The sequence below is a fragment of the Octopus sinensis genome, linkage group LG26 (genome assembly GCF_006345805.1).
Source record: "Octopus sinensis linkage group LG26, ASM634580v1, whole genome shotgun sequence".
Classification (NCBI taxonomy): Eukaryota; Metazoa; Mollusca; class Cephalopoda; order Octopoda; family Octopodidae; genus Octopus; species Octopus sinensis.
The window spans coordinates 11,829,346-11,844,860 of record NC_043022.1 but is presented as its reverse complement, the minus strand read 5'-3'; the positions used below and the strand labels follow the sequence as shown (position 1 = coordinate 11,844,860).

The 15,515-nt window shown below is 40.8% G+C and overlaps 1 protein-coding gene across 1 annotated transcript; it reads left to right on the top strand.

Moving 5' to 3' along the window:
- Positions 1-698: 698 nt before the first annotated feature.
- LOC115224674 (extensin) lies at positions 699-12,863 on the top strand. Its single transcript, XM_029795531.1, has 4 exons — positions 699-864; positions 3,933-4,700; positions 6,563-6,664; positions 12,817-12,863. The coding sequence occupies exons 1-4, from the start codon at positions 699-701 to the stop codon at positions 12,861-12,863; spliced, it is 1,083 nt and encodes a 360-aa protein (XP_029651391.1).
- The last annotated feature ends 2,652 nt before the right edge of the window (positions 12,864-15,515 follow it).

The following is a 15,515-nucleotide window of genomic DNA, read 5'->3' as shown; positions in this document are numbered from 1 at the left end:
ATATTTGTGTGAATAAAATCGTTTTTCTTTGGAATAGAAAAAAAAGTCAATCTTTATTTCTTCTTTTGCTGGTATCTCAAATTTAGGTGAAATCAGTGTTTCTCAAAGGGGAGACCTATGGGATGGATGGATGGACTAGTTGTTTTGAGAAAATTTGGTTTAAATGTTTGACAACTCAGCATCGTCCATTGGACGGGGGGCGTTTTACTCGTGTGTATCTATCTATCTATCTATCTATCTATCTATCTATCTATCTATATACATACATATGTATATATGGCTATTTGTGAGTATGTATGTGTGTTAGATATGTGTTTTGTCAAGCTAGTCTTACTTATCCCTAGAAAATTCTTTGTCAGAGATACTCAGTTGCTAAGCAACTACCAGAAGTGCTAACATCATTATTATCATTATCATCTTAACGTCCACTTGCTCATGCTTGCATAGATTGGACGGAATTTGTTGTGGATAAATTAAGTACCAGTTGTGTGCTGGGGTTGATCTAATTAACTGGTTAACTGGTCCCCTCTCCCCCAAAATTTCAGGCCTTGTGCCTAGAGTAGAAAGGATTATTATTCGTGTAATAAAGGCAGGGGGCTGGGAGAATAGTTATTATTATTATTATTATAATATTAAACATTTTCATATATTTTCTTGTATTTCAGGTTGACCAGTAAAGAAAGAAATTACTTTTGAAAATGGCAAACCAAGGTTTGGCAGAAGAATTCTCTTATTTGTCTGTTGATGATGTTCGGAAGCCGCCTGCACCAAAACTTCCTCCAGCTTTACAACCCCGCCATCGTGTCGAGCAATCACAGAACCCTGTCACTTCCCACAATTCCCATCCACAGATCTACAGAGCTGGTACATGTTATTCTTTGATAAATTTTACTCAGTCCTTAATGATCATGTCATTTTTAGGGGCCAGACAGGTGTGTGTGATGATATGAATGCACTGATTGCAGGCCTGTGGTTAAAAGGCTTGCTTTGCAACCACATGGTTTTGGGTTGCCTTGTGAGTGAATTTAGTAGACAGAAACTTTGGAATCCTGTCACCCCCCCCACACACACACACGTGTGTATGTATGTATGTGTGGTGATGATACTGATGATTGTAAATTGACGGTTAGAATGAGTGTAATGATAATAATAATAATAATAATGAAATTATTGTATACAGTGCTCAGATGCACCACAACTTGTCAGAAGTGCGTATAAAGCATATGCAGTAATGTACAAATGTCTGGAGAGCGAACAATGTAGGAGTCAGATAATGCTTGTGTGTGTATGGAGGGGAGAAAATCAGGTGTAGTGTTGGCGAATCTCAGGAAGCATGGAAGTTTTGAAGGATGCACTGCTCCGACAACTAACAACCGATGCCGGCAGTTTGTTCCATGTTTCAGCAACTCTCAGCGTGAAAAAATGTTTCCGAAAGTCATGGGGGCTGTGCTGTTTTCTGACTTTGTAAATATGTCCACGGGTGTTAGATGGGTGGAGTTTGAAACGGTGCTCAGCGTTATTGTTTGTAAGATGGTTAATAATTTTATGGGTGTCTGCCAAGTCAGCTGCCAGACGTCGGAGTTTCAATGTATCCATGCCCAGGGAAGTAAGGCGTTGATAATGGTGGTGGAAAGTGTATATTCTTAAAACATTAGATTCAAAGCAATGGTCAGGTCAGTCGTTACATGACAGTAACCCATTTTGTGCTAACAGTTAGACCAGATCGTCGCCTTATTTTAAAGAATTTACTGAAGCCGTTTCCTGCCACAATGACTTTGTTTCAAGGGATGTAACTCTTGTTGGATCGTCTGGTTGTAATTTTAAAAGCAAAGTCATACTGCTTACGATCTTAAAGAAAAAAAAAAGGAAGACACATTGGGTAATGTAGTCTAGATGCATTATAGATGAATAAAGAAAAAGACGAGAGAGCTATGGATGGAGCGGTTTTAATCATAGCTGGCAGACTGACCAATAATAATACCAACTGCTATTGATTTTGTGATTCTTACTGACTCCCACCGCCTCTACTTGAGATACGGACTTCTAGAGTTTCTTACATAAAGATAGGGAACCACTGCGTGGTCTCTCGATTTGCTAGAACAACAGTCAAATCTCCCTCAATTACATCCCAAAAAGTAAAAAGATGTTTGGATAAAGTAATGTGTGGAAACATGTTACTGGGTGAGTGGACAACAGAAATTTTCAGCAGGAGTGGCTGTGTGGTAAGTAGCTTGCTTATCAACCACATGGTTCCGGGTTCAGTCCCACTGCGTGACACTTTGGGCAAGTGTCTTCTACTATAGCCTCAGGTCGACCAAAGATTTGTGAGTGGATTTGGTAGAGGGAAACTGAAAGAAGCCCGTCGTATATATGTATATATATATATATATATATATATATATATGCGTGTGTCTGTGTTTGTCCCCCAAAATCGCTTGACAACTGATGCTGGTGTGTTCATGTCCCCGTAACTTAGCGGTTCGGCAAAAGAAACTGATAGATTAAGTACTAGCTCTACAAAGAATAAGTTCTGGGGTCGATTTGCTCGACTAAAGGCGGTGCTCCAGCATGGCCGCAGTCAAATGACAGGAACAAGTAAAAAAAAAAGAAAAAAAAGAGATCTCTCGTCCAACAAACAAATGTTTTGACTCATTTGTTCCTGACACTCTGAGGGAACCAGGACCACTTTAGGTAGTGACAGGAGCTTTTCAAACTGGCTTTCCTTCCCTCTGTGTTTAGGGGCTTGCTGTATCCCTTTCAGTTCCGTCTATCATGCCCTTCATCCATAACCACATCAACGACTGTGGTTTCAATTCCTGCGTTGTGTTTTAGAGCCAAACACTTCATTTCGTGTTGCTCCAGTCCACTCAGCTGATAAAAAGGAGCATTGCTGCGACAGACCAGTATCCTGTCCAGGGATACACATACACACATACAGAGTAATCCTTTGATTATCGTGGGTGTTATGTTCCACCCCCACTCACGATAGGTGAAAATCTGTGAAGTAGAAACAGTACTGTACTATATATTTTTAAAAAATTATTTTTATAATTTGTTCGTATTTATTTTATTATAAATGCAAAACAACACCATGGAGGAATCAGTGTAAGCTTAAATCATAAACCGCAAAAGGTGAACCACGATATGATAAGGGATTACTGTATATACATATATATATATATATATATATATATCTATCTAATGAAGGATAAAATTTTTTTCGAAAAAAATATATTCTTTTTCAAAAAAAATTTTATCAATGGCCAGCATATCAAAAATACCTTTAAAAGTTAAATCTATAAACAATTCATAATTAAGGGTAAATGAAAAAATTTTCTAATGCCAGATATGCCGAAAAATTGGACATATTGTCCATTAACCATATAATTTTTTCACAATATGCACGCTACTCGACAAAAGGTCGACAGAAATTTCTAAAACATTCCATTATTACCATATCGGACCGATTTCAGGGTTAGCTTATTACAGCCCTCCCTTCGTCGTTTGCCCTTAATTATGAATTATATATATATATATATATATATATATACATATATATATATATATGTAGGTGTGAGAACCTGGGTCTGGTCAGTTTGAACATAAAGCAAATGGAAAATTTTGGCCGGATATGGCTGGTTTAAATGCTAAAGGGTTAATGCTTAAAGGAAAGGAATGAGTTTTGACATTTCGGACAACAGTCCTTCATCAGATAATGCATGATTAATTCAAAACAAGGTGAATCACTAAGCGTTACATTTGACAAATTTGCCTAAATGGTGAAACTAATACAACATTTGTTAAAACTTGTCCCTTCTGTGTTATCATTTTTTTTTTTTTGTGTTCATCATCTATTAACAGTAATAAACTGTGTTTTTTTAATAAATTTTGTGAAACTAGTCTTTTACAAAGGTGACGTTCCTCTGTTTCAGTTCCTGCTGTCTTCAGACCATCTATGAGAAATGATGAAGAACTACCACCTCCACCCGTCGTGCACTCTATGACCACTCGCTACACAGAAGACAACTTCCCCCCACCGCCACTCTTTCCTCCCCCTCCTCCGACCACCTCTGACCTCACCCACACCACTTACTACTCAAACCGCAACGATGCCTACAACCTTCCCCCTCCTCCTCCGCCAATCGAGCATGCAACCTCTGGCACAGCCATGGCCACCCCCACTGTGTACAATCCATCCCTGCCCCCACCCTCTAGCTATCCATCAGGACAGCCACCCTACAGCAGCGTAAGCAGCAGCTACAATTCACGGTCAGTTTCCGTGACGGCGCCGTCTTCGGCTGCGTCTTCCACCCCGTCGCACTACTTGAACCAGCCGAACTACATGAACCATAGCGATCTTCCCCCTCCACCCCAGGGCCCCTCCCAGGCCGTGCCGAGCTACTCCAATGTCCACAGCAGCGCTAGTGCTGTGGTTGGCGGTGGGATTGGTGTCGGTACTCCTCAGCAGTCGGTCAGCTACAAAGCACCCGTTCAAGCGTTGCCACAGCAGCACAAATACCCGGGGTATTCGGATCCCGTCAACCCTAGCCCTCTCGCTGCTTCCAGTCCGGCAGGCAGCTACACCACGAACTCCCTACCTCGGTCCGATGGTAGGAAGGTGGGCAAAGAAGCAGAAGTAGATGCCTTGACTAGTTTGTTGATGCAAAACATTGAGTCTGCTGGTGATCCTGACTTCTTTGGTAAGTAACAAACTTTCGGTGATCTTTCGTCTCTAGTAGACCTTTCCGTCGATTTCCGTAAAAAAATTTTTCTTTTCACATATGGGCTTGCGGGAACTTTTGAAGTAATATACATACATATACACATACACCGAGTAAAAAATTTCAGTTATCTCTTTCTTTCACACATTACTCTCTCTGTCTCTTCACACACATTAACAGAAGCACTTCACTTACACAACATACTGTCTGTCTCCCACACCCCATCAAACACACACACACACACATGTCCATCAATGCTCCCCTGGACGGTAACTTCAAAAGAACTTCCCTCGTCATACAATCGCTTTCTCTTAGTCTCTTTCGCTCTCATTACTTCAAAAGTTCCCGCAAGCCCATATGTAAAAAAAAAAAAATTTTTTTACGGAAATCGACGGAAAGGTCTACTAGAGACGAAAGATTGCCAAACTTTCTATGCGATCTACTGGCATTACCAAATATTCTTGTGTTCTTTTACTGGTTAAACTCAATGTTCTGTGGCCATGCTAGAGCACCACACACAGTCTAGTGGGTGGGGGGCTGAAAGTGAAAGATCAAAAGTATATTCAGTGTTAATATTTTGCAGAGGCGCAGGAGTGGCTGCGTGATAAGTAGCTTGCTAACCAACCACATGGTTCCAGGTTCAGTCCCACTGCGTGGCATCGCTCAATTCCTTTCCAAAATTGCTTCTTGTGGTTAATCTAAACAGAAATGAAAATCTTTTTCTGGCATTAAACGAAAAGTTATCTCCCTTGTGTTGTCCGTGTCCGACTGTCTCATCGTAACCGTCTTTCTCTCTGTATGTTCGTTCTTCATTCTCTTTGTATTTGAGGGGTTAGGGCAGCGGACTCGCGGTCGTAGGATCGCGGTTTCGATTCCTAGACCGGGCGTTGTGAGTGTTTATTGAGCGAAAACACCTAAAAGCTCCACGAGGCTCCGGCAGGGGGTGGTGGTGATCCCTGCTGTACTCTTTCACCACAACTTTCTCTCACTCTTACTTCCTGTTTCTGTTGTACCTGTATTTCAAAGGGCCGGCCTTGTCACTCTCTGTGTCACGCTGAATATCCCCTAGAACTACGTTAAGGGTACACGTGTCTGTGGAGTGCTCAGCCACTTTATCGTTAATTTCACGAGCAGGCTGTTCCGTTGATTCGGATCAACCGGAACCCTCGTCGTCGTAACCGACGGAGTGCTTCCATATATGTGAAGTTTAAGCTTAAAAAACTTTTTAAAAAATTTCTTTTTTGAAGCAATTTTTGAGATTTCTTTAAAAAAAAAAACAAAAACGAATTTTCTAAAAAAAACTTTTCACCTTTTTTTGTCCTGCTCTTAATTGCTTTAATTCCCCTAATTTCGTTCTTCCCCTTCACCTCCTTAACCACTCCTATTAACCGCATTCCCCTGCTCTCTTTCTATACTGTTTCTTTTATGCCTTTTTTCTTCCTTCTCTCTCCCCCCCCCACAAATGACTGCTTATGTCCCCTTAGTGTGTCCTTTCTCTTTCTTCCTCCTCCTTTTTTCTCATTTCGACAAGACAGAGGAGTCGGAGGAGGCAAAGTTGTACATAGGTGTATATATATATGTGTCTCTATATGTGTATTATAGACAAATAGAAAGATAGATAGACCGTACAAGCTTATCAAAGCTGCACCAGTGTGAGAGACTAGTGTTGTTTGAGGTCGTGTTTATTCTAGGTTCAAACAGAACAAGAGGTAAAGGTAAAAATTCGTGGGTGCAGCAGTAGCAACAACTCTTTTACCTGTATATTGTTGTTCTTTTATATTCATTTCTATCTCTTTATCCATTTTCTTTCTTTTTTTTTTGTTTGTCTTGTCTCTATTTAGGAATGTGTTCCAAATGTGGCCATCGTGTGGTGGGTCCGAGCAATGGCTGTACAGCGATGGATCAAGTTTTTCATATTGACTGCTTTATCTGTGACAGCTGTGGTAAGTTCACCCACATTACTTCACCTTTGCACACTCTGCCGGTGGCTTTCTCTCTCTCTCTCTTTCTTTCTTCTTTTTCTTTCTTTCTTTCTTTTTCTTTCTTTCTTCTTTCTTTCTTTCTTTCTCTCTTTCTTTCTCTCTTTCTTTCTTTCTCTTTCTTTCTTTCCTTCTTCTTTCTCTTTCTTCTTTCTTTCTTTCTTTTCTTTCTTTCTTTCTCTTCTTTCTTTCTTTTTCTCTCTTTCCTTCTTTCTTCTTCTTTCTTTTCTTTCTTTCTTTCTTTCTTTCTTCTTACTCTCTTTTCTTTATTCTTTTCTTTCTTTTTCTCTCTTTATTTCACTCTCTTTCTTTTTCTTTCACTCTCTCTTTCTTATTTCTCTATTCTTTCTTTCTGTCTTTCTTTCTCTCTTTCTTTCTCTCTTCTTTCTTTCTTTCTTTCTCTCTCTTTCATTTCCTTCTCTCTTTTTCTCTCTCTCTCTTTCTTCTCTCTTTCTTTCGCTCTCTCTTTCTTTCTGTCTGTTCTTCGTCTGTCTGTCTGTCTGTCTGTCTGTCCTTCTCCTTCTTCCTTCTTTCTTTCTTTGTTCTCTCCTCTCTCGCTTTCTTTTCTCTTCTTTCTTTCTTTTTCCTTCTTTCTTCCTTCTTTCTTTCTTTTTTCTTCTTTCTCTATCTTTCTCTCTCTTTCTTTCTCTCTATCTTTCTTTCTTTCTCTCTCTCTTTCTCTCTCTCTCTCTCCTCTCTCTACCACTTCTCTTTCCTTCTTGTATTTCTCTCTTACGTTCTACGCCACCTTCACCACCTTTGTTGCTGCTGTTTGTTCTTTGCAAGGAGGTTAAATATTTGTGCATGTATGTATGTTTGTGTGTGTGTAATATATGCATGTGTACGTATATATATACATATATATTCATGCATATATATGGATGTGTGTGTACACTTCACAGTTCAACACATTTTCAAATACAAACATAACATCTTTATACACACATATACGTGTGAGTGTATATATACATATCTATATTAACTGGAAAATGTAACAGAAAAAGTGAAGTGATATTGCTGTCTGTAAGGTGGCAAAATGGCAGAATGATTAGCATGCGGGGTGGGGGGATGCTCAGCAGTGTTTTGTTTGTCTTTATGTCTTGAGACAAATTCCACTGAGGTCAACTTTGCCTTTCATCCCTTAAAAAAATGAGAAACGTCGCCCTTTTCAAGCCTAGCCAGGTTCATGGGCCTGGTTTCCCAGTTTCTGTGGCGTATGTGTTCCCCACAGCTGGACGGGACGCCAGTCCATCGCAGCGTTACTCAAGAAACAGGAAGAGAGAGTGAGATAAATTCGGGGCGAAAGAGTACAATAGGGGTCACCACCACCCCCTGCTGGAGCCTCGTGGAGCTTTTAGGTGTTTTCGTTCAATAAACACACACAACTCCCAGTCTGGGAATCGAAACTGCGATCCTCCAACCGCAAATCTGCTGCCCTAACCACTGGGCCATTGCATCTCCACTTTCATCCTTTTAGGGTCAATAAATTAAGTACAAAATTTGAACTGCTTCTATCTGCAGGGGTTGACATGATGGACTGGGGATAGGTAGAGGAGAGAAGAAAAAAAAAAGTTTGTGATCTTTTGTGCTTGGGTGATTGGCTGCAACTGATGGGGAACTAAAAACAATGTCAGACTACATAGGAAGACGGGAAATGGAGAAAGAAGCTATGAATGAGAAGGAGAAGCAGCAGTAATATGGGGACATGCCCTGTAACTGTGCGTTGCTGCATCCATCATTTGTTGTTGATACCCTACTCCTGGGAGATGACCCCCTTTGCATCACTCAAGTGACACTCCTCCAACCCATTTTCCACTCAATGACACACCACAAAGAATAGATAAGTCGAAACTTTTGCAGCTGCAAGGGATGCCAAATATTGGTTAAATATAATTGTACATATCTGCCTTAGGATCACTCCCTCAGAATATTCCCTTAACCTCTTTATAAACACTCAATAGGTGTACGAGTGGCTGTGTGGTAAGTAGCTTGCTTACGAACCGCATGGTTCTGGGTTCAGTCCCACTGCATGGCACCTTGGGCAAGTGTCTTCTACTATAGCCTCAGGCCAACCAAAGCCTTGTGAGTGGATTTGGTAGACGGAAACTGAAAGAAGCCCGTCTTATATATGTGTATATATATATATGTGTTTGTGTGTCTGTGTTTTTCCCCCCAACATCGCTTGACAACCAATGCTAGTGTGTTTATGTTCCAGTAACTTAGCGGTTCGGCAAAAGAGACCGATAGAATAAGTACTAGGCTTACAAAGAATAAATCCTGGGGTCGATTTGCTCAACTAAAGGCGGTGCTCCAGCATGGCCACAGTCAAATGACTGAAACAAGTAAAAGAGTAAAGAGAGATATCCCCAGAAGACAGCAGGGGTTTATTAAATTATTGAGCATGGTTTGTGCAGAGCCAGTGCTATGTTCCTTTTCTTTAAACTTCTATTGGTCTTGTGCAAATGTCACAATCCCAGGAGTTATCAGAATTTGTATTGGACGAGCAGCTTAAGAGCTGAAGGGCTTCATTTGGCATGAGTCCATTGGGGTATCTATGACTGGCATTCTTCTGAAGGCAATTCTATGATATGCTAATTAATGCATTTTGCCTGGCGCACTAACGTTTCTGCCAGCTCGCTGCCTTATGTATATATATATATATATATATATATATACATCAACATCAATGAAAATTGCAGCTGTGATACCAGTGCTGGTGGCATGTATGAGAACCATTCGAACGTGTCCATTGCCAGCGCCACCCCGACTGGCCTCGTGCTGGTGGCACGTAAAAAACACCATCCGATCATGGCCGTTAGCCAGCCTCGTCTGGCACCTGTGCAGGTGACACGTAAAAAGCACCCACTACACTCACGGAGTGGTTGGCGTTAGGAAGGGCATCCATCTGTAGAAACATTGCCAGATCAGACTGGGCCTGGTGCAGCCTTCTGGCTTCCCAGACCCCAGTTGAACCGTCCAACCCATGCTAGCATGGAAAGCGGACGCTAAACTATGATGATGATTATGATACACACACACACACACACATACATACACACATATATGCATGCATGCACACACACACACACACGTATATCATACTCTATAAACATGACATTTATTACATAATATGAATATACATACTCAGATGCAAACACTCATTCTACGACCATGCTGGAGCACCATCAATTAACCTGTAGCCTGTCTTTACACATATGGCCACCATCATGCAACCATCACCCCACCACCACCACCATCACATCTACGGACACCCCCCACCCCTACGTTCAAGTCCTGCCTTCCCCCACACTATTGTGAAGTGTGTACTCTTGAGATCATCCAATAGTGAAGCTTACTCATCTTGGTTTTAGTGGTTGAAGAGATGCTGGTAAATTCCCATGACATTTTTTCACCCTTGACCCCCTGATGTCTGACCTCTGCTGGTCACTTTAGCTTTTTCTTTAGACAGAACCTTGATGATGACGATGATGATGTTGATGTTGATGATGTCATTTATGTTTTCTTACTGTTTTATCATTTGTCATAATCGCTGTTGCGTGTGTGTATGTGTTGTGTTGCGTTTGTGTGTATATTCGAATGCATGAATGTGCGTGTGTGTGTCTTTCTGTGTGTGTCACTACAGGAAAGGTGATTTCTGTAATGACTGTTGCATGATATAATATGGGTGCACACACACGCATACACACACACATACACACACACGTAAACCCACACACATACCTATGAGACTGATTTTTTTTTCAAGTGTGTGTGTGTGTGTGTGCACTTAATGAGTCATGAACTGTTCAGTAATAAATGTATATCTTCTGCAGCTTATTAAAAGTTTTTTTTACTTTTCTTTGAACATACATTATGGCGTGTATATATATATCTATATATATATGTGTGTGTACATACATTTACTCATCTGTATATATATATATATATATATATATATATATATATATACTAATAAAAAGGGTTCAGCAAAGATTTGCTTCACCACACACCGAAGCTCAGAAATAGCAGCCAAAAATCTTAGCTATTTCTTCTACTTTAAAAAGGGTCTTCCAGAGAAACCAAAATACTTGAAGGTTATTCACACAGGCAGAGAGTAAAGCAACGAAAATTAATCAAATCTACCCATGTATGTATGTGTATGTATATATATATACATGCACACACACACACACACATGTGTGTATAAAATTATGCAATGAAGGGAAGGACCACTAAGTGGTCTTCCTACATGCTGTGAAGAGGATTCGGGGATTTGACATCTCTTTTCAGCATGTAGGAAGACCACTTGGTGGTCCTTCTCTTTGTGTATAATTTTATACACACGTATATATTATAAAAATATTTATGGTCTACAGAAATTTTTTACACATGCTGGCCACCTGTATAAATTATTATTTTTAATAATTTTTCCCCTTTATATTTATATATATATATATATGTATATGTATGTATGTATGTATATGTATGTAAAGGAGTGGCTAGGTGGTAAGTAGCTTGCTTACCAACCACATGGTTCCAGTTTCAGTCCCACTACGTGGCACCTTGGAAGGCCATCCGCAGTACCACCGATGCAGCAGAGAGGGCCTCAAGATGGCTGTGGATCAAAAGAGGAGAGCCATGGGAGTAGCTAACTGGTCAGCTGGACACAAACTGCGGTCTGATCAGCCCCAGCTGGATCACCTGGAGGAGGGCGTATGAGGTTGAAAGACCCAACACATGATGATTCCAAGCACATTACTGATGATGTGTCCAGATGCATCAGTCATTGATGTATGTACACAACAGCATCTCCATATATTACAGACATCACTAAATATATCCCCAATGGTTACTCTTACTCTTTACTCTTTTACTTGTTTCAGTCATTTGACGGCGGCCATGCTGGAGCACCGCCTTTAGTCGAGCAAATCGACCCTGGGACTTATTCTTTTGTAAGCCCAGTACTTATTCTATCGGTCTCTTTTGCCGAACCACTAAGTAACGGGGATGTAAACACACCAGCATCGGTTGTCAAGCAATGCTAGGGGGACAAACACATACATATACATATATATACATATATACGACAGGCTTCTTTCAGTTTCCGTCTACCAAATCCACTCACAAGTCTTTGGTCGGCCCGAGGCTATAGTAGAAGACACTTGCCCAAGGTGCTACGCAGTGGGACTGAACCCGGAACCATGCGGTTGGTAAACAAGCTACTTACCACACAGCGACTCCTGCGCTATTGTTATTTTTTTTTTGATAATAGGATTATCAATATTACAATAACCACCGGTGGCACGTAAAAAGCAGCCACTACACTCTCGGAGTTTGTTGGCGTTAGGAAGGGCATCCAGCTGTAGAAACACTGCCAGATCAGACTGGAGCCTGGCGCAGCCTTTCGGCTTCCCAGATCCCCGGTCGAACCATCCAACCCATGGAGAATGGACGTTAAATGATGATGATGATGTGCATGGATAGTAATATTACCATCATGAAATTAGCATTAGCTTATCTCACTCTTTCTCACGGAACCCATAGGAACCCTTTGCAGAACCCTAAGGTTTGGGGGAACCCCGGTTGAGAAATGCTGGGTTAGGGTATTGCAGTCATCATTATATGATTGTGATTTCAATTCCTGGACTGGGCGATGCATTGTGTTCTTGAGAAAATCACTTTGTTTCATGTTGTTCTTCCGGTCCTCTCACCTGGTGAATATAAATAACCCTGCGACAAACTAGCATCAACGTCCAGCGAGGGATTATACAAATATATAGGCCACAGAATGCAAGAAATCAGCTTTATCAGCCTCTGCCTCCGGAAGGATCTTTGCTTTGCTTTGTGTGTGTTTATATATGCATGGAGTGTGTGTTTGTAATGACACATTAATTGTGGCTGCAGTAAATTTTCCAGGGATTTGTACTTAGTTTTGGGTTAATGAGGTTTGAGGGATAGCGCTTGGAGTGGCCTGGGTGTTGGTGGCAGCACTGATAGATATGTGGTGATGGTGGTGGTGGTGTTGGTAGTTACAATGGTGAGTGTGATGATGATGATGGTTACCAATAAATAGATAAATAAATAAATAAATAATATAATTGTTGTTTCTGATACAGGCGAAGATAATTATGATCTTGTCTCTCCTAATGAGCGTTGTAATTAGAATGTGTGTGTGTGCGTTTGTGTGTGCATGTGCGTGTGTGTGTGTGTGTGTGTAGCATCCGCTTTCTCTTCTATCAGTTTCTCTTTCTCACAAGTGTGTGTGTGTGTATATATATATACATACATATACACACACACTTATATGTATACATATATATATATATTATATATATATATATATATATATATATGCACACATGTATGTATACACTTATATACACACATACACACACCACACACACATACATATACACACACCACACACACATACATATACACACACACATATATGTATGCATACATATATATATATATATATGCACACATGTATGTATACACTTATATACACACATACACACACACACACACACATGCTGTGAGTGCTTTCTATTTATACAGCTGTGCCACTTTCTGTGTGTTTAAATATAGGTTGTCATCATCATCATCATCATCATAATTCCAATGTTCCATTTTTTCCGTGCTTTCACGGAGGCGGCAGGGATCAGACAGAATTTGTTGAGACATATTTTCTATGGTCGGGTGCTCTTCCAGTTGCCAACCATTACCTCTTTCCAAGCAATGTCAATGCAAGGTAACATCTTCCCATAACCAGGACGTTTCCAAGGATGAATGGAGACAAAGTACATCGCTTGTGTGATGAGGATGTTCGTTAACAATTATCATACAAGGTCATAAGGAAATACTACTACTACTACTACTGCTGCCACCGCCGCTACCACCACCACTACTACTAATTAAAAGAAGAGTGCCGTTGTCATCTAGTAAACAATATTTCGATATCTTGTGTGTCTTCACAATGGCAATCTTCTTTTCTTTTAATTTTGACTCTATATCTTCTGGAAGAGTTACCCCAATCCTTTATCCCTCTCTCTCTCTCTTTCGGAGAGGCACAAGCACCTACACGCACATATGCACACACGGCAGTAACTTCCACCTACTGAATTGAATCACAAAGCTTCGATCAGCTCGGGGCTATAGCAGAAGATACCTACCCAAATTGCCACGCAGTGGGACTGAACCCGATTAATAATAATGCTGAGACCCCCTTCGGTCATGACTGACCGTGGGATTGCCCCTAGAAAGTTACCCCCCGAGGCACAAGTCAGGGCAAGATTGTTTATGGAAAGCCAGCAGTCGCCCATGCATACCGGCCTTCCCCTCTCCACGCCACCAGTGTTGTCCAAGGGAAAGGCAAAGGGGTCGATACAGCTTGGCACCAGTGACGTCGCAACTCATTTCTACAGCTGAGTGAACTGGAGCAGTGTGAAATAAAGTGTCTTGCTCAAGAACGCAACACGCAACCTGGTCCGGGATTCGAACTCACAACCTCACGATCATATTATTATTATTATTAATACTCTTTTACTCTTTTACTTGTTTCAGTCATTTGACTGTGGTCATGCTGGAGCACCGCTTTTAGTCGAACAAATCGATCCCAGGATTTATTCTTTTGTAAGCCTAGTACTTATTCTATCGGTCTCTTTTGCTGAACTGCTAAGTTACGTGGACGTAAACACACCAGCATCGGTTGTCAAGCGATGTTGGGGGGACAAACGCAGACATGCAAACATATACACACGCATACACATACATATATATATACATACATATATACGACGGGCTTCTTTTCAGTTTCCGTCTACCAAATCCACTCACAAGGCTTTGGTCAGCCCGAGGCTATAGTAGAAGACACTTGGCCGAGTTGTCATGCAGTGGGACTGAACCCGGAACCATGTGGTTGGTAAGCAAGCTACTTGCCACACGGCCAATAATGAACTTATTGTATATCGTGCTCGGGTGCATTACCACTCCACAGAAAATGTAGCCAAAAGTGTGCATGACCAATACCTAGGACCATGCACCGGATGTGAACAGTGAATGAGTCATTTAAGGAAAGAAAAAAAGGGCAGGGGGAATCGGGTGTATGTACACAAATACTTGCATGTGTGCACACATACACTCACATGCATGTATGCACATATACACACACTCATACTCATTTAACAGAGATGTTCCTGTTGTGACCATCTCATCCTTTATTCAGACATGGTGTATCTAGGATTATATTAACTAATGTGTCCTTCCAGTTTTTCAGTTGGTAGTTTGTTAATTAAAGATTTGCTGCTATTTCTAGCAAATCAAACAAATATATAGTGCTTTGCCATGTTGTTGTTTAGTCCTGGGTCAGCCCTGATCATGCAAACTTAAGTACAAAGCCGTTCCTGTTGTGACCACCTCATCTAGTTTACAAGAATAGTGTATTTAGGACTATTATTGTTCAATGCAATTTTTTTTTTTTTTTACAATTGTGTATGTGCGATTGAAGTGAGATTTGGCTGCTATTTCTAGCAAGTCATGCAATCACATAGAGGCATTCTCATGGGCTCACACCTGCTGCTGCTGCTGCTGCTGCTGGCTGCTGTTGTTGTTGTTGTTGTTGTTACAGTGACAGAATTGGTCATCTCCAGCCTCTTTGAAAAAAAAAACAAATAATAAAAACAGCCCCCCCCCACCCAACAATGATATGAAAAAAAAGAACAAATAAAAATAAAAAAAGCAAAAGAAGATACTGTATGTCTCTCTCTGCATGGCATTGTCAAGGAGTTGAAGTATCTTCAATACCATCCAGCAC